At 43.6% G+C, this 19,942-nt stretch overlaps 1 protein-coding gene across 1 annotated transcript in view; it reads right to left on the minus strand.

Moving 5' to 3' along the window:
• ncor1 (nuclear receptor corepressor 1) overlaps positions 1-19,942 on the minus strand; it is an 84,901-nt gene that overhangs the window by 63,917 nt on the left and 1,042 nt on the right. The window contains exons 2-8 of the mRNA XM_007896473.2: positions 18,431-18,611; positions 10,880-10,998; positions 10,259-10,358; positions 7,091-7,270; positions 5,963-6,076; positions 4,250-4,306; positions 3,892-3,944 (exon numbers count right to left, since the gene is read on the minus strand). Coding sequence (XP_007894664.2) covers positions 3,892-3,944; positions 4,250-4,306; positions 5,963-6,076; positions 7,091-7,270; positions 10,259-10,358; positions 10,880-10,998; positions 18,431-18,538 — 731 coding nt within the window. The 5' untranslated portion in view covers positions 18,539-18,611. The remainder of the gene's footprint in view (positions 1-3,891; positions 3,945-4,249; positions 4,307-5,962; positions 6,077-7,090; positions 7,271-10,258; positions 10,359-10,879; positions 10,999-18,430; positions 18,612-19,942) is intronic.

A 19,942-nucleotide genomic window follows, 5' to 3' on the forward strand; every position in this document is an offset into this window, starting at 1 on the left:
TCTTGATAGAATACACTGTAAAGTGGATTAACTCTATATTTGTGAGCAAAACATGGCACCTAATCATGGTCACGTGCCAACACAGAAGGACTTATATTTCTGAACTTTGAACTTCAACTGAACCAGGATACAGATTGAATGTCTAAAGGCTTCCTCTGGAGCAAACAGCTGAACGAAACAGGATAGCTAAGATAAGTGCTCTGGGAGCCTACCCCGCGTGAAGAGTGCTATATAAATGCAAGTTGTTGTTCCAGTTAACCCTACTTGATGCTGCTCCCATATCGCCCACGCAATACACAGTCAATCCACTTTACTGTATATTCTGTGAAGCACTCTGTGACGTGATAAGGTCCTATATCAAATGCAAAGATTATTGCTATTATTATTATTATTATTTTCTTCATCTTGCTGCTGTGGTTCTATGTGCACTATCTACTTGGTTATTATTTATACATGTCAAATATAGATAGCTCAGCAATGGATACAGAGTGGAGACAGTGGTTTGGCACAGCTTCCATCGCTGAAGCTATTCTGTGCCAAATGCATCTTTTCGAATTCAAGATCCTCATCCTCACCTACAAGGCCATTCACGGCCTCGCTCCCTCCTACCTCTCCGACCTACTATCCCCCTACCTACCTGTCCGTACCCTCCATTCCTCTGGCTCCGGTCTGCTCTACATCCCCCGCCCCAACCGCCCTACCATCGGTGGCCTTCAGCCTCTCAGCCCCGAGGCTCAGGAACTCTATCCCCCAGTGCCTTCGCCGCCTCCTCCCTTTCGTCCTTCAAGGCCGGTCTCAAGACCTTTCTCTTTGACCGAGCCTTCAGCTCCCCTCTCGACTCTCTACCCCCTCCTCGCTCCCTCCCTTCCCTCCCCTCCCCCTGACCATTTCCCCCAATGCTCGGGTCCTGACCCAACTGTACAGTGCCTTGGGACGTCCTCCCGACGTGAAAGGCGCTCTATAAATGGAATCTTGTTGTTGTTTTCTCCTCAACAACTCTCCATTCTCTGTCTAAGTGTTTATGTAAAATCTCTCCATTCCTTCCTTCTCTGGGCAGCCTCTTCTAGCACTTGGCAAACTCCATCTAATCCAAACTCCGCCACCTGCATCCTCACCAGCACCAAACGCCACAGGTCCCTCACTCTAGCCCTCGACAGGCTCCATGGACTCTTAGTGGATGGACTTCAAGATGCTCACCTATAAATCCCTTCACCCCTTCACCTCTGATATTCGCTGACTCAACTGCTATGCTCTCACACTCAGTTTGGCTAACTCTGGCTTCTTGTGCGTTCGCCCACCCCCCTCCGCTCATGATTAGTATCCTAGCCTTCAGCTGCTACGTTCCATAACTTCTAGATATTCATTCTACATGAAGGATGCCATATAAGTACAAGCTGTCATTGTTGGTCGCTAGAAACCACTGGAACCAATTCTTTATGGGTTCTTGTTAGAACATATATTCATGTCACCAAATATACAAAGGAAAATGTAAATACACTCCATTCCACAGCATTATCACCTCAACAGCAAAAAATAAACTTCTAATAACATTTGCTAAAAATAGGTCAGGTATTAAGCTGCTGCTAAGCTTGGCTGGGGTACGTGGCTGGCTTGTTCCATTTGCCAGCCTCGCTCAAGCCACATTGGATAGAGTCACCGTGGCAGGGCACTTACTGCACGTTGCCGTCAGGCAGCTTACCTATTTTTGATTTCTCAAACGCAGAATAACTGAAGATATAAAGGAAAGCTGCCCACAAGTCTTTAAATCTGCACAGGTGAGTTTCTGCGCAGTCTACACCAAGGTCTGAGGACAGCATAAACATTTACAGCACAGTGGAATGCTGCAGTAAGACATAACTCAAATGCTTTACTTTGATGCTTCCTGTACAATTGCCAGGTTACATTTTGTGCTGGGGGAGGGGAGAAACACCAGTTTATATCAGAAAGCTCATATCCTGTAGTGTCTATCAAATATAAACCTTAAACTACTGGGCCTTCCCCTCCCACCCCCAGCTACAGTTAATTTTAACAGTGGAACAAATCTACGCAGCCTCAGTATACTTGGGTACATCGCCAATCTTGCAGCGAACAATTAATTAATTCTACAATCATACCACAGACTGCTGAAAAAACACAACTCACACACGATTTTCAGAATCCATTGAAAGAAATAACCCAATAGGCAAAGATAACACTATTCTGTTAATTTTGTAGATTATTAGATTTAAGTGCATGTGAACAAGCATTTGTGTGTGTTGGTGTCGCATGTGTGAGAGAGAGCTTAAGTGTGAGAGGAATGATGTGTGTAAGAGCGTGTTCGAGTAGACAGCATATGTCAGAAAGAGAGAGAGAGAGAGCATATATGTGTGTGTGTGAGAAAGACAGCCCACACTTGTGTGACCACAGTCTTTCTACTTGCTCTCCTTGACACCGCTGCTCTGAAAATATTAGCAACTCCCAAGAAAATGGGTACCAGCTGTCTAAATGAAAGCTCACTGGCTCTTCAGTCAAGACGAAATTTCAGACTCTACTTCTGCTGAATATTCCAAAGCAATTTAAGGAACCATTCTGACGGATATTAACACTGTCGTGCAGAATATAACAAAACCATTGAAGTAAAGGGTTAACTTGAAAATGTTTTCAATGCTCCGACCTACTTCTTGAACATATTGTAACCATGATAAATGTATATTCAACAAGCAGCTCACTTTTTGACACACTAACTTTAGTTAAGCGCATATTAAAGTTATCTCAGAGGCCACCGTTCATTCCCTACATACTCTCAATGTGCCAACTTCAAACATCATCCCTAACTACTGTTTTAGCCCTTTCACAGATCACCTCTACTGAGGTCACACCAATGCCTCTGAACCAATTGCAACTGATTCCCTAATACGAACAGTTTTTATTTTGTCAACTTCTTCACACTGTGATCACAAGTCACAGCGGAAATACATCGAATTCATCTCTAGTAACGACTCTTTGCAGTGTGGGGTATTTGGTATGCTAATTTGAATTTGTTTTGCCCACAAAATATACAGTCAATTCACTTTACAGTATATTCTGTGAAGTGCTGTGAGATGTCTCAAAGATGTGATAAGACCCTGTATCAAATGCAAGGATTATTATTATTATTATTATAAATCCGCAAATGCCTAGTTATCACACGGTTTGCTGATCCGGACCCAGTTGGTACATAAATCGGATTTCTACAGCACTCGCAAACTGGATGCATTCTGTTAATTGCAACTTCTGGAATGCAAATGACAGAAACCGTTCCTTTCACACAATTGCTTATTGCAAATCCTGAAAAGATAAGGAAGCATTGCCCAATAAGTAGCTGTTAGCTTGGCTCAAATGGGAGGCAACATGATCAGCTCTGAGGCAGATGGTTGTGGATTTACGTCCATGTTTGGAATGAAATCCAGGCTGACACTAAAGTCAGTACGTTAGGAGTGACTGCTAGCTACATTGTCAGAGGTCCTCCAGGAGAATCAAAATGAAACACCATCTGCCTGTAGAGGTGCACGTTAGGGATTACATGATACTAGTTAAAGAGAATTTCTCCTGGTATCCTGGCCAACAATCCTCCAGAAAAATTGCATTCACCTCACTTCACCTCTGCTTGCCTAGAAAAACAGTCAAGTGGCAGAGAGGTCACTGCGCTAGACAGTAATTCCTAATTTCAACATGATAAAGGCACCATAAAACTGAAAGTTCAGCCTAACTAAGGAAATGTTTTTCCATCGAGTTGCTGCAAAACAATTCGGGACATTCAGAATGAAGTCTGACTAGACTGCCACTAGCCTGAGTAAGTTCATTGTGATTTTTCTCACCATTTGACTCTAGGCTTAACACATTTCATTCACACAACAGTTCTGGAGCACTTACGTTTTGATATTTTCATGGTAAACCTTTGTGTCTGACGGCTGGTTATACAGTGGCTGAAAAGGGAGATGGCAGGAGAATAAATATTCTTCGAAATGAAGTGAATAATTGAAACAAATTTCCATGCATATGCGAAACCTTAGTATTAAACAGAAGTTAATGTTGTACGCTTCCAACACGCAACTAACCAAAAAAAAGGAAGACCTTTGCTTTCATCAAAATGTTTCAAACACAAATATGATTTTGCTCTTAAATTCACCTCGACTCTTTTGAAAGGAGGCACCAACCGAAGAGACTAAGGCAAGGCCAAGAAGCGCCAACTCAAGTATCAATCACACATCACACTCACTCTGACACTTACCAGTTCAACTCTTGGACCCAGACCTTCAAGTATTTTGTGAGCTTCCTCTGCTTTTTTCTGTTAACAAAAGGGAAGGACTCTGTTATCTCAGGTTCTGTATTCTAACTTTCCAAACATGCCATTTTTATATAAACTATTGTTCTGAATCCAGGATAAGCGATAAGAAAGATGAAAAGGCCATGAGGTCCATCTTTCTTTGAAGGTTTCAGAAGCTACCTGGCCTCTCTCCATCCCCGAGCTTCCGAAAGTTAATTTTATGCATCACATTGTTCCAGTTGGGAGACTGGGTGCATTTAAAGCTGTTAAATTCAACTCCGCAAACATAGACCAGGCATATTTATAGAAGGACATTCAATTAAATGAGAACACATAAAAACTCAAGGCAGGACACAAATGTGAGCAATGAACATACTGTGGAACAGGCCACTCTTCTCCCTTATACCCAGTGCTAGATTTGAACACTCTAAGACAGATATAGCATGTGTTAGATAATAATAATAATGACAATCCTTGCATTTGATACAGCGCCTTATCATGTCTTCAAGACGTCTCAAAGCGCTTCACAGAATACACTGTAAAGTGAATTGACTGTATATTTTGTCGGCGAGATTTGGCAGCCAATTAATTGCAGTGTTCCAGTCATGGATTGAGCGACCAAATTATTATCATTTTTTGTTAAGCTCTCCAAGCTTTGAACTGTTTTGCAATTTTACCAAGGTGACTGTGCAATGGGGGCTGTGAACGTGCGAGGCCCTGCCACAGCTCAATAGATAATAAGCTGATCAACCAGACGTTTCCATTTCCCTTGCCAGCCATTCTTAGGACCTTCCTTCCTCCACAAATATCTTGTTTCTGGGGAGGGAGAAGCCACAACCTCAAACTTTTATTTAATATAGTCCTCAATAATCTGACAGATATATTAGTGCAGTGTCCAAATATACAAAATACACAGTCACTACACTTTATACAGTATATTCTGTGAAGCACTTTGAGATGTCTCGAAGATGTGACAAGGCGCTGTATCAAATGCCAGGTTTATTATTATTATCATCACCATGTAAGTTACTAGGAAAACTGCTCTTGTTATTTCAAGATTGATCCACCCGCTCCAAGCTGCCTTCTCCCTCAATATATTTTAAATTGAAATTGCTTGAAAAGGAAGAAGGAAGCTCCACTTCCAAAAGATTGACGGGTAGATCCCTACACTTGAAAAGGGGTCTCACGCGCACACACAGCAATCGAATCTGAATGCTTCAAATGCAGTGCCTACCTCTCAGTTTCCATTTTACTGAGACAAGTGGCCCCCGGAGTTTTAACTGGACAGACTTGGAAGGAAAACCCAAGAAATAGGGACCGGTCTCATTCAAAAGATGAAACTATTATGTTATGAAATACGTAAATGAAAACAATGGGGCGAGGCAGGATCTACTGAAACCTTCACAGATCATGACCCATGACATTAAATCATCAAGTATCATTGTTGAACAGTGTGCCCACAAGGCCTAATGAACGACAGTAACCCGGAGTCTGCCGCTATCACAGACAGACATCTGCAGCCTGTGTTAATGAACGGGATATTTTCTGCCAGACCTCCCAGCTTCCAACCAGAATGCCAGGCTGACAGACATCTTTCTCCATGCTCGCACCTCAGGGGAGCGTTTCATTAAACCTTCGAGAGGAAAAGAAAAAAACAGTGGCTGCTCCAGCACTTACCCGGTTTTCATCGTAGATGATCTGGACGATACTGCGATGTTTTGGTTCGACTGGAGGAGGGGACACGGGTCTCTCAGGCTCTGGGGGCTTGGCTGCTTCCTCTTCGAGTTGTTGCTGAGAGACAACCCAAGCACACATTCAGTCATTCCCCCACCAACGTACACAACAACAACAAATTACAGGTGTTCAGCACCTTTCACGTCAGGAGGACGTCTCAAGCCGCTGGACAGTCAGGGATCCACACCCCAGCTGGCGGTTGGGGATAAGAAAGGGTAGAGGGGGGGGAGGGTAGGGGTAGGAGGGTGACCGAAGGTGCGGTCAAAGAGGAGGGTCTTGAGACAGGTCTTGAAGGAGATAAGGGAGTGGGCGAGAAGGAGGGCTGTGGGATATAGTTCCAGTGGGTGGGGGCAGAGAGGCTGAAGGCCCACCCGCCAATGAATTCACAATCCCAAAATATAATTAGAATTGAATGTTGCAGATTCCATTTTTGGTTTACAAATTTATTTTGTTGATCTGGATTACCTGGTTTGCTTTGGAGGAACCTAACAGCTCACTGAGCTGACACACTCCTCACTAGTATTTTTGGTAAATGTTTCAATGCCTGTCAAGGTGAGGGAACTTAATGCTCGGGAAACAACTGTTCAATTTTTATTCACCTTTCCATGTCAGTATTCAGCACCAGTTAGATTTGGAAATAAAGACCCCTCTACGTTACCCCGTTCAAAACTCTGCGCGTGATCATCTACAGTGACCTTTATACAATGATCGTCAGATTTAGAATAAAGCTTTCTTTACAGTGTTCCTTTTGAGTTGGTAAATCACAGGTTAGATTTCAAATTAAATTCTCTCTACATGGTCCCATCCATCTGGCAAAAGTGGATGTTTTGTATGTGACCACTATATAAATGCATGTGGTGGTGGTAGTTGTTGTGTTGTCTACACAACAACCAGCTCTGGGAGTTGAGAGCCTTTTCATCCTTTATTAATCACCAAGGTCCCCGTCCATAGAACGATAGAAACATAAAGCACTTTGAAATTCAAATGAGAGATGACCATAGCACAATAGACTTATTCCAATATTCGTCGCACCACCACTTGCCTCTGTCATTTCAGAAACTTGTTCAGTACCTGTTTCTTCTTCAGTTTGAGGATCTGCTGTTCCACTTTGGCAATTTCTCGGTCAACACGGTCCATGCTCTGGATAAGCTCCTCTTTGGACAGTTTGGAAGGAGACCCATCCTGATCATCTCCACCCTGCTGGTTGCCAGTCGGTGATGAGGCCACATCAGCCTTCAGCGAATAATTCTCCTTAAAAACAAAACGCAGGATAGCAGCAGGAAAGAGAGAGAGAGAAATGAGCAAAGTCACCAATACAACTTTTCTTTACAGTTAAGACATAAAATCAAACAAAAGGCAAAATACCGCAGATGTTGGCAATCCGAAATCAAAACAGAAGTCGCTGGGAACACTCAGCAGGTCAGGCAGCACCTGACAAGAGGACAGCGACCTGAAACATTAACTCACTTTCCTCTCTGTCTCTCCATAGATGTTGCCTGACCTGTTGGGTGCTCCCAGTGACTTCTGCAGATATAAAATCGATTTCAGTGAAGCAATGGTATTTAAACTTTAAATAAAATCAATGCAACGATCACTCGTAAGAAAAACACTCACTTTTCCCCCCCCACGTTTGTGGTCACTGGGGCAAAGGCTGTTGATGTTGGAGAATGTAGCTTAGGAGCAAATTTGCTAGTCACATTGTAAAGGTGGTGCATTCATTAAAACGTTTTAAGATTCAGCAATTGCCCAACAGGCATACAGATCAGCAAGAGTAAATGGTTAAAATATTCCTGAAACTCTTTCTCCAGAACCGACTTTTTTATGAACACATCCAAATGGATGCATCAAAATATACAAACGTATTATACTTCCTCACATTCAAATGCTGACCTTTGTTTTCTAACATTTCAAACTTCCTAAGGTTCAAAACACAGCAATCCAAATTGTCGTTTCACCTATTGTTAAGTGTAGACTACAAAGCTGGCACACATTTCGTTCATAAATCAACAGCAATAAAAGCCAACAACACTAATGCTGAGAGGATACACTGATCCATCAATATTTAGTAACCAAATGGGTCCATTTCAACCTCTCTATCAAAATGCAAGGATTATTATAAATTGGAACCTGTATCCAGGAATATGATCAGTACCACAAAGACCTTTTACCTATTATTAATTTTGCCCACACAATATCGTCAATTAATTTCACAGTATATACTGTGAAGCTCTTTGAGTCATCTCAAAGACATAATAAGGCGCTATATCAAGTGCGAGGATTATTATTATTAAGAGAAGTTTTAAGTTTTCTTCTGAAATGTGACTCGGATTGAACAATAACTTGTGTTTTTTTTTAAAATGTTGCTTTGATTATACAATCTGGAGTCCTGTAGCTCAGTGGTTAGAGCACTCGCTTTGCGAGTGAGAGACCTGAGTTCAATTCCAGGCAGAGGGCGAAACCTTGGGCAAGTTTCCTTACTCCACACAGAGCCTAATAATAATCCCTCCAAAAAACCCAAAACAATAATAAATTGGTCATTTTCAATCCACGACTGTTTGTGGGACATTGCTGTGCGCAATTGGCTGCCGCGTTCGCCCACAAATATACAGTCAATTCACTTTACAGTGTGTTCTGTGAAGCGCTTTGGGACGTCCTCCCGACGTGAAAAGCGCTATATCAAATGCAAGGATTATTATTATTATTAATCTGCAGATTGTACGGTTATTCAGGACAATGGTTTTCTTAAATTCATTCCAACTAGAAATGCTAAATGCTATCCAGGCATTTAACATGACGACATCTGAGCCAGGCTCACAGACTAGAAGTGACATCCGGCAAAGATCTGCCAGTTATTGTACAATGCAACGTTATTTTCATAGCAAGCCCTTGCTGGCCATTTGTGCGAGTCGAAACTTACAACAATCAAGTACTAGATTCTGCCACTAGAGGCCCTTAAAACACCCAAATTCCTTTAAAATTAGTCGCAAAGAATTCTGATTGCATGTCAGCTTGGCTTAGTGGTTAAAAAAAAGGTCAATTTTCAGGTCACCCCATCATTTCCTTTGCGCATGAACATCAGCAACATTTCTTGCACATAGCAAGCAACCAAATTATTATTATTTACATTTTTTTAAAAAAAATTGAAGGGCTTATTACGCCCGGAAAAGCAATCCCTCAATCGACTAACAACCGGGTTCCTACTTACCGCATAAGGAAACGTGCTCAACGTTTCGCCCGTCCGGGAATCGAACCCAAGTCCTCTTGTTTGCGAGGCGAGCGCTCTAACCACTAAGCTACAGGATTCCACTAATGTCTTACGAATTCTGAAATCAAACCATAAGATTGCTCCGTGCTTCAGAGGAGAGAATGTTTAAAGAGCGTCCTCTCATTTAGCTCAGGCCCTGGAATATCTATCGATTCACTTCACCCTAGAATGGAACAATGTGCTTTAAACTGTGAAATGGGCTTTCTGATGTGGATTAAAAAAAAATGTCATCTGTATCTATAAAACTGAAAACAAAATCCCATCTATCATCTCCTATCACCACAGCTTTCACCAACGCCTCACATAGCAAACCTTGGCACACAATTTTACCAGAGATCTCAATAACAAAGGCAAGATGGCTGCTGGGAAGGACACTAACTCTCACAACAGGCAGAGCGTCTCAATACTCCCAAAAGAACTGACTGTGAAATCAGTGAAACGAAGTGAGACACCAATGGAAGTTAAGCTTCCCACTGGGAGAGTCAGTCACTCAGGGCCTCACTGTGAGTCTTGTCCAACTTATTTCACTTCAGTGTTTACTCATTCTGCGAGTTTCTATTCCATTCCATTCATGGATATTTCTTTTCCAAGTTTCCTTCCTTTGATCTCATAAGGGCCCAAAACCATTTCATGTCTTTTATCAGATCTGTACCAAGTGACCTTACCAACATCTCCATGCTAGACACAATACTTAGCACCATTTCACATTAAACCAGTTTAAACTGCTCCATACCAGCAGGATTCATACTCAAGCTCCTTTCTAATCAGTTAGCTGCCTACCGAGACTGGACAAGAACAATATTGGGTTTCCTAGAGATTTACTCTACTTTTTTGAATGAATACACCATCTATAGTGCTACCTACTCTAACATACCAACACTTACCTTCTTCACCTCTGTAGGTGCTCGCAGCCCATCTGGTACAGGATGCACTAAGGGCAGTACTGTAGCACGCTGAAAGTGGGGTTCAGGTACCTGGTCAAGCCGTGGACGTTTGGTTTCCAGTGAATCGTGATCAGACTGTCCAGCCCCGCTATGGTAGGACTGATCGTAGCCACCTCTCCTTTCTTGTGGCCTAAAAGGACAAAGTAATTTTTTTTTAAGAAATGAATTTCTCTCTCCTCATTCCTTCCCTCTGAAGAGCTTTCACAACTTCACACCCTCCCTTCAGACAAGGGAGCCATAAGCTTCTGTATGTTGCCTAGTCTTAACCAACCAAAACACAATGGCTTTTATCTGATCACCAGGACTCTCTGGTCAAAAATTAAAAGAAAATCTGATGGAAACACAACTTTCAGTGGTAGCGCTTTCGCCTCTGAGCCAGGAGGTTGTAGGTTCAAGTCCCACGTCATGACTTGGAATTCACACAGTCCAAGCCAGCAGTCTCCTACAGCCAAATGTTCCTTCTCCTCAATAGACTTTCCCTGCTCTGAGCTGGCTATAGGATAGGGCAGGTGCTAAATTCAATAAACTGCTGGATAAATAGAGAGCAAATGAATACTCCATCTGCCGGCAATGTAAACCTGATTGTACTGAACCAGTCCTTGCAATGAGAGGGACTGCGTATGTGTCTTGTGTAAATGGAATATCACTCACCTGTCAGAGACAGGATGGAACTCTGAGAGGAGAGAGGGTCGTCTCCGAAGCTGTTGATGTTGCTGCTGTAAGTTTGGAGAGTCCTGAAGGTGAGATCGATAGTCTGGAACTGCAAACTCCTGGAAAACCACAGCAAGCTCATTAGAGCAAAGGAAAATCAATACAGGGAGGGCACATCAACTAGGTAATGCTACGAGCTTTAATTGTTACAGTGCACGAGGGGCCCACGAAAACCTTTATTCTTTTTAAAAAGAGTATAAAGAATACACTGCTTACAGAGGAGCAGCTTTGACAAGGTGTCCTGTCAGCCTCTCGCCTCTGTCAGAATGATGTGAGTTCCAGGCCCACGTCAAGACTTTGAACTGACAGTCCAGGCTCACACTCCTACACAGTGCTCAGCGAGGGCTGTATTGTTGGAGGTCTTGTCCTTCAGTGGAGATGTTAAACCTAGGCCACGATCTGCCTGTTCAGGTGGATGGTAAAGATCCCATGGCACTATTAAGAAAAGAAGGGAGTTTCTCTAACCCCGTGCCATGGCCAACAATCCCCCAGATACAATGGTCATTCACTTCACGGCTGTTTGTGGAACACTGCTGTGTGCAAATTGGCTGCCATGTTTACTTACAGAACACAGTCACGGCCCTTTTTAGCAACACTTTGGGAGACATCTTACCGATGTGAAAGACTCTATAATAAATGTAAGAATTATTACTACAGTGGAAGCCACTTTAACCGGACACCAGTTAACCTCGGACACCGGGTAAATTGGATAAAATGCGTTTGCATTCATTCTTACCCGTTATAAATATACCAGATAATCTGTACAACAATCTGATTAATCTGGACAAAATGCTGCGCTGGGGTGGCCGCTGAACGTACTCACTGGGGCCTTCTGCATCTCGAGCGGCTCCATTTGGCCATGAACGGCTCCTGGATGAAGACGGGAGGAGTCGAACCGCAATTGATTTGAACACCGGGGCTCCAGCCGTCCGCGAGCGGCTGGGGATTGTCAATCGGGTGACGAGGGGGGACGGGGGTAACGACGCAGGAACGGGTAAGAAACAAGGGAGGGAACGGAAGGAGTCAAATCACAGCCCGTGCCACTTGCGATTGGCTGGAGCCCATCCGTTCACAAGCGGCTCCAAGGCTGTCCGTCGCCTCGGAGTCACCCCCAATTGGTTCCCTTCCCTTCAAATGGGAACAGCAATGGGAGGGTGGCAGAGCCGCTACTCTACTGGGCAGGAAGAGGTAATGCTATTTTGTTTAGCCTCAGACAACCCCACCTCCATGTGTCCGGTTTCCACTGTATATTACTACAGAAATAACCGCTAGAGTAAAGAAGCTTTCTCCCCACCCACCCAATCATTCAGTAAGTGTTACCAGAGTAAAATCCCACTGAATGTCTCCCGATGTTTTATAGCATTGGTTGAATTTTGCTTTGTATAAGAAAACGAATCAAACGGCAAGGATTTAAAGGCTCGGGTTTTTGCCCCTCTCTTCCTGTGAACTTTGATGCAGTGAATTGCCAATATCAGACACTTAAAAGGTAGAGGTATGGATTACAAAGTTTACCACGGGGTGGGGCGGGGGGTGAGAGAAGATCATTTTATAAGGTCAGAAATTATTCACACCAAATGGAATTCAGTACTGCGTAACACTTGACGGTTAGAAAGTCTGCACAGTTAACCACAAGAGGGGCGCAGCTAATGTCAACAAGACAGGTTCTCTAGCTTGGCTTCCGTCTGCGTCTTCTCACCACAGGCACTGAGCGCAGAGACCCTGAAACTAAACTCAACCAGGCTCTGAGACCTTGTAGAACAATCTCCAACTGTTGATGAAACCCAACATCTGAGCTCTCACACCATTGGCTTTTCCTATCCTTTATAATATTGTACACCATTATAACATCAATCACCACTATATCATTCTCCCTGGGACCCAATCCACACCTTCATCACCTTCCAGGCTTGATTATTCCAACACCCAACTCACCGGACACCCTCACTCTGCCCGACACATCAAGAACTCTGAAGACTGTGTCCTCTCCTGCACCAAGCTCAGATAGCCCATCACTCCCATGGCGACTTGGCTCCACTGGCCCTTCATCCTCCAGCGGATCAAATGGAAAATTCTAGTCTTCACTTTCAAAAGCCTCCTCCGCCTCACCCTGTCCCCATCTCTTCGACCCTACAAGTCGCTCCCTGTGCTCAGCAAACACCGCTTGACTGGTGGTACCCCACCTAACGACCCAATTTCGACTGCACTGTCAGCCATGATCCCCGCCCCCACGTGCGTGAACTGCTTCGAGATGTTCTCTCGATGTGAGTGGCGCAATATAAATGTAAATTATTGTTAGTGCAGCAGAAATCTGGAAATAAGACCAAACTATTTTGGCTCCATAACAAACTAAAAGCATAGACAGACACACTGAATTTGTAGCTGGTTCGCAGCACCACGAAGATGAAACAGAACTGTTGAAAATGAAACAGAATTCTGCAGAGGCTGCTCCCCCACCCCCTGAGCATGTTCACAGCAGACTGGATAACTTCACCATAACCACTAACGTGGATTCTCCTCCAGTGACGTTATTGGTTCACTGCAGTGTTAGAGAGACTCTGCCAACACCCTCTCCCTGACACGTGATGCGAGTTTACGTACTGTTGCTGTTACATACATATCACCCGTGTGATCCGAGGCCAGACAAATTTCATATTGCATTTCCACCCTGTCTGTTGGTGCTTTCGGATAATCATTTGTGTTTGAGCCAAGGAACACACACACACACACACACACACACACACACACACACACATCAGACAACAACGGAAATACTACAGCAGACAAGCACCTCCTCCCAGCCATGCAAGGGTGAATCCACACACAATCAATGGTCATGAAAACTGCTCCCTAGCCATGTAACCAGGATTGCTAACAAAACCTCCACGGTCTCCCCGCTTTTGCCCCACACACACTGTACACACAATAATTTGGTCAGTCAATCCACGACTGTCTGTGGGACACTGCTGTGCGCAATTGGCTGCCGCGCTTCGCATTTCCACAAAATATAGTCAATTCACTTTACAACGTATTCTGTGAACCCCTTTGAGACGTCATGAAGATGTGATAAGGCGCTATATGAAATGCAAGGATTATTATTATTATTATATACAGATGCTATAGCCACTTCTGTAAATACGAATAAATCATTGTAGTTAGGGAATTTCAAACCAGTGTTTGGGAGGAGTGAGGAGGCAAATTATTACAGCCGGAGGGAATTAAAATCTGGGACAATATAATCAGGCAGAGTAATTGCCAATTAATGCACTTTTATATAAGCAGAACAATGACAAAGCACGGCAGTACCTTAGCCTAAACCTTTTTTGGAGAGGTAAGCATTTGTGTGAAGAACATGCCTTTTTCCCCCTCCAGACCGCGAAAAGAACTGCACAATATTTTAATGCATAAAAAGAAATCAGGAGTGAAATCGTTAGAGCTTTAGAAACCGGACACCGGTGCCTGTGGGAAGGACCCTGATCTAAAGCAGAGACTACCATCACACAGGTCTCTCTATCTTCTTCAACACCCGACTTCCCCCCACACTCAGAGTCCTTTACTGAAACTCACGATGAACTAATATGGACTAAACAAGCATAAATTGTTATTTGAGTCACAAGGAGTTCTTAGATGTCTAAATTTACCCAACGCTTTGCTATTATTTACACAACCGATAAAAGGTTCTCTGTCTGGGGCAAGGGGGGGTCAGTCCAACTGGAATGCCTTATCGTCAGAGCTTTCTGACCTCTGATTTTTCCCAAGAATGCTTCTGCATATCCAAAATAAATGGCAGCTTCCACTTCACTCACCCACTCTTCAAACGCCAAATCACTCAAGATTAACCCTTGATTAATTTGATTTAATTTGATTTAGCGCCTTATCGCGTCTTCCAAGAAGTCTCAAAGCGCTTCACAGAATATACTGTGAATATAATGTGAGGTGAGTCGCCTATGTGTTTTGTGGGCGAAACGCAGCAGCCAATTGCGCACAGCAGCGTCCCACAAACAGTCGTGGATGGAGTGACCAATTTTTTTTTATGTGTAAGGATTACTCTCAGAAAAACAATACACCAATCGACTAACAACCGGGTTCCTACTTACTGCTCGGCAAACAGAGGTGCGTGGAGTAAGCAAACTTGCCCGACTTTTCACCTTGCCCGGGAATCAAATCCAGGTACTCTCGCTTGCGAGGCGAGTGCTCTAACCCAAAGCTACAGAACTCCACAAAATAAACATGTTGGTCACAGAATCCTACAACTGGACTCTCCCAGTGACTCAGCAGGAGTATTCAATGAGTAGCTTAGCCACACAGACTCAGAAAATCCCTGGTCAATTCTTAGTCTGTACTTCATTAGCTGATCTCACCTGGATCTAGCAATGCTATAATTGGTTTCAGTGGCCTGGGGCAGGGAAGGTGTCTTTAAAAACACACAGGATTTCCTATCCTGCTATCAAAAATAGTGCTGCCTGCTGGAAACGCATTTGAGTGGCACGTCAAATGATAAAAGGATCTGGCTTGGCTGTGATATCTTCCCCAATAGAATAGTCTACAATCGCCCACTGGCTGTTGCACTCACACACATGAATAACTGTTGCTCAATTATCACTAACTACAACAACAAGATTACATTTGTATAACGCCTTTCACATCGGGAGGACGTCCCAAGGCACTGGTCAGTGTACCAGAGGTTGGGGGCAGAGTGACTGAAGGCTCTCCCGCCAATGGTGGGGCGGGTGGTCAGGGGACGTGGAGCAGGCCGGAGCTGGCTAAGCGGAGGGAGCGGGTTGGTTTAATAATAATTTATAACTAAATAGTTTAATAAACTAACTGAGACTAGCCCAAATAAAAAGAACTGGAACCCAGTCAGGGCACTAACACTCTCCTACAGGAGAGTAGGGAAGAGGGCAAAAAGTCAATAAGCAAAAGAAACAAACCACATTACTGATGCCCCGATATTGCCACTCAAAAAAGGCTGTTCCTGGGTTCTAAAGATGACACCACTTAAAGAGGCTTTGCCATGGAAGCCATTCTTAAATTAAGCATAATAGTCAATAGCTTCCCTATATTTCACCTCTTCCTAAAGTCTGTTTCCAAAAAATATTGGTTCCATTTTCCACGCTGAACATTTATTTTTCCCTTAACATCCTGTCACGTTTTACAAAGACTATATTCGGGCAAGTTGTAAATACAATTAGGTTTTCAAGTTTTGTCTCTTGCTCCTCCCAATCCAAATGCATCTCTTCCTACTCTGTGCTGAAATCAAGGCGCTATTCTTACTATTGCTCTCCCAAGAGCTCAAATTGTGCACTGTCTTCCCTCAGTTTCCTCTTCCTGTAAACTAATGACTTTGAAAACCCATATTTAACTGGTTGTTGGCTTACTTTCAAAATACAGTCAATTCACTTTACAGTGTATTCTGTGAAGCGCTTGATGTCTCAAAGATGTGATCAGCTGCTCTGTCAAATGCAAAGATTATTATTGTACTTTTCAACCTTGGTTACCATATTCTCCTGAGCTTCTCAAGTTCTTCCAAAAAAACATCTAAAGCGTTAACTGTGTTACCACAGTATCAGTCCACAAATGACAGCCATCTGTTGAGCCTTGACCCGTACTTTTCTACGGATTTCCATGGAGGTAACATGAATGTTTGGCTGAACCTGCAGCATCGATGTTCCAACAATCTATTTCTCAATTTGAGGTCAATAGCTTTCAGTACATTTGAAAACTAAACAAGCGCTCATTACAGTTTACTCTGATTAAGAGGTCAGAACCACAGCAACATTCATTCTGCTGCCAAACATCTTGCGTGCAAAGCATTTTGTTCTGTACAAAAGGGAAACAAAAACAATTGCAGAATTTCTGGACTAGACACGGTTAAATGGATTAATGAATACATATCACAGTGTATCTGTATTCCGGGAATCTGGAGTAATGGGACTAAGCAAACGTTAGGAAGCAGTACTGCAGGTGTAGGGAGCATTCTTGCACATTGAGAGTCTGTATTTCAGTGATTTCTAAAGCATTTTATTGTTACATTCACCACTGATAGATTCACCATTACATTCACCGCTATTAACTAGTTGCATGAGCAATTTGCATGAAGAATGTCCTTTGGCTCATTTGATCTTATCCTCTAACAGGACGGGGCCCCACGTCCCAGTGAATCTGCTCCCCCAACAATCAAACCACACAACAAACCCTTCTCACCACAAACCAAATCCCGCCACAACAATCCAGAGGCAGGACAGAGACCAAGGCAATCAGTGGATCAGGAACCCATTCATTCACTGCAGATAATTTGTCTCTAAACAGGGCTTTCTACTTAGAAGCTGGAGGACCAACAACCAAGCCAGGCCAGCAGCTAACACAAGCTTAACAGGAAAGGGAATCCCATGAATACAAAATACTGTTTTCCTTACTTTAAATATAAACAGAGTTCAGGCAATTTCAGAAAAATTGTCATAAACAACCAAATGAAATTTTAGTCATAAAAAAAGCACGGAAATCATGTACCATTGTTCGAAAAGGACAAGATGAAATTTCTACAAGCCGATGGGCAAAAACAAGCAGAAGACCACAGCTCTTCCCATTCAGCTCCTGCTAATCTCCATACCAAAGCCTTAATGGACAAAAGCAGGAAGCTTGCCAGACAGTGTTCAGTTTAAGCACCTTGGGACGTCCTCCTGACGTAAAAGGTGTTGCTGTATAAATATACATTGTATTATTCACAACAGCAAGCTGCACAGTTAAGACTGCAGAAGTACCCCAACACCCACTCCACACAACTCAATTGAAGGCTTACCAACTGCAAAGTTTCCAGTGTTAAGTGAGAAAGCCACGCCCCTCAGTTGACATGCGGGTGAAATATTCAGTAGTTTGGACCCTCTTAAGCATGATGATGGGTCGAATTCAAGATCCTCATCCTCACCTACAAGGCCATTCACGGCCTTGCTCCCTTCTACCTCTCCGACCTACTATCCCCCTACCTACCTGCCCGTACCCTCCGTTCCTCTGGCTCTGGTCTGCTCCACATCTCCTGCCCCAACCGCCCTACCATCGGTGGTCGGGCCTTCAGCCTCTCAGCCCCCAGGCTCTGGAACTCTATCCCCCAGTGCCTTCGCCGCTTCCTCCCTTTCCTCCTTCAAGGCCGGTCTCAAGACCTTTCTCTTTGACCGTGCCTTCAGCTCCCCTCTCGACTCTCTACCCCCTCCTCGCTCCCTCCCCTCACCCTGACCATTTCCCCCCTGCTTGGGTCCCGACCCAACTGTCCAGCGCCTTGGGACGTCCTCCCGATGTGAAGGGCACTCTATAAATGGAATCTTGTTGTTGTTGTTGATGGGTTTCTGCTTGTGTTAGACACCCAGGAGAGAACAAACAGAGACCATACAAGACCAGCAGGAATCCCTGGTATCCTGTGAAGCGCTTTGAGACGTCTCAACGACGTGATAAGGCACTATATCAAATGGAAGGATTATTTTTGTTATTCTTATAGCCTACCTGCTGGTGTCTGCTGTTGGAGAAGGTGTATTGTACAGCATGTGCTGGAAACCGGTTCGGTTCTGCACTGAATGGGCCCTGGCCTGTAGGGTAGCCTGAACTTGACATTTTCAGAGAATCAGTCAGTCAAAAGCCAGCTGGGAATCAAGGTCACCACGTGATCATGTTTCTTGGAAACCACCTGAAAAAAAAGATGCAAAGAAAATACATCAGGCGAGTGCTGAGACCCTGCTAATGGATGTTTTTTTTCCACATCTTCCAGTCGCCACTTAACCCTCCCACTATTGAAGGTCCTTTCAGCTGCAATAAAGATGCCTCATGACTCAAATAACATTTCTGTCAATTCTCTTTATTGTTAGCATTACAATGCAGCACATCTCTTCGAATAATGGACCAGTACTGAATAGACGTAACCTTGCCAGTCACTGTTGTTGTACAATGTTAAGGCATTCCAAGAGTTACACAGTTCTTCTGTACAAGATTTGAAGCTTCACGTTTACAACAATTCAGAATTAACATAAAAGGCGTATTTCTGCTCAACACTCCTTCAAACTCGTATTGTAGAAGCTTTGTGATTATATTTCTGGGCCCTTTCCTCATTTTGCTGAAGTACTAATACGCCCATCTTTCCAAAACACTGAAAAGTTATAACTGGGCTGAGAATAAACCCTATTTAAGCCCTCCTCACACTGTGCTCCTTCCCTTACAGTGCTGTAAATAGCTTCACTGAACTGTAGGACTTTAGGGTAAAATCCACAAAAAAATCAAATGGCTTTTTATTAAATGAATTACAATAAAATAACATTCCTGCATTTGATATCGCACCTTCCCACCTCGTCAAGAGCTTCTGAAGCAAAGTACTTCACAGGATTCACTGTAAAGTGTAGTGACTGTATTTGTGAGCCAATTTCTACATAGAAATCCCCCCATAAAACAACCATGAAGTGAATGACCAATTTTATTTGGTGAATTGTTGTCCAGGACACCAGGAAAAACTCCAGGAGAATTAGTCGTTGAGGACCAGAAAGCTTGTTGGTAAAAAGGAATACTATAAAATCATCAATATTGCTCAGAACTGATTTTTAATAATATTTTAGAAGGATTTGGTGGGGCACTGAGACATCTATTAAACCCTCCTCATGGTGTGCTACCTTTCTCGCTGGACACCATTTAAAATCTGCATTCTCTCGGATGATGGGATACGTTTATGTGTAATCCATTAGCCAACCTCAGCAGATAATCAGGCCATTCGCAGTACTCAGCTGCTAATCTGTTCTCTGCAGGCTTTCCAGACGTCTGCTTTTGGGTTTCCCTCATAATTTACACTGGATGCATCCAGCCGTGCCCAGTCAGCAATTGCTTTCACATTTACTGCGAACGGCTCATGGTCACTGTACAAGGAGTAAATTCACGCGGGGCAGTGTCTTGAAGGGCTTAACACTGGCTCTGAACCCTGGTCAGAGATGGTCACCCCCAATATCAACTTGCTATGAGCTTGGCTCAGTCAGTAGC

Source organism: Callorhinchus milii, unplaced genomic scaffold (assembly GCF_018977255.1).
Source record: "Callorhinchus milii isolate IMCB2004 unplaced genomic scaffold, IMCB_Cmil_1.0 Scaffold10, whole genome shotgun sequence".
Taxonomy (NCBI): Eukaryota; Metazoa; Chordata; class Chondrichthyes; order Chimaeriformes; family Callorhinchidae; genus Callorhinchus; species Callorhinchus milii.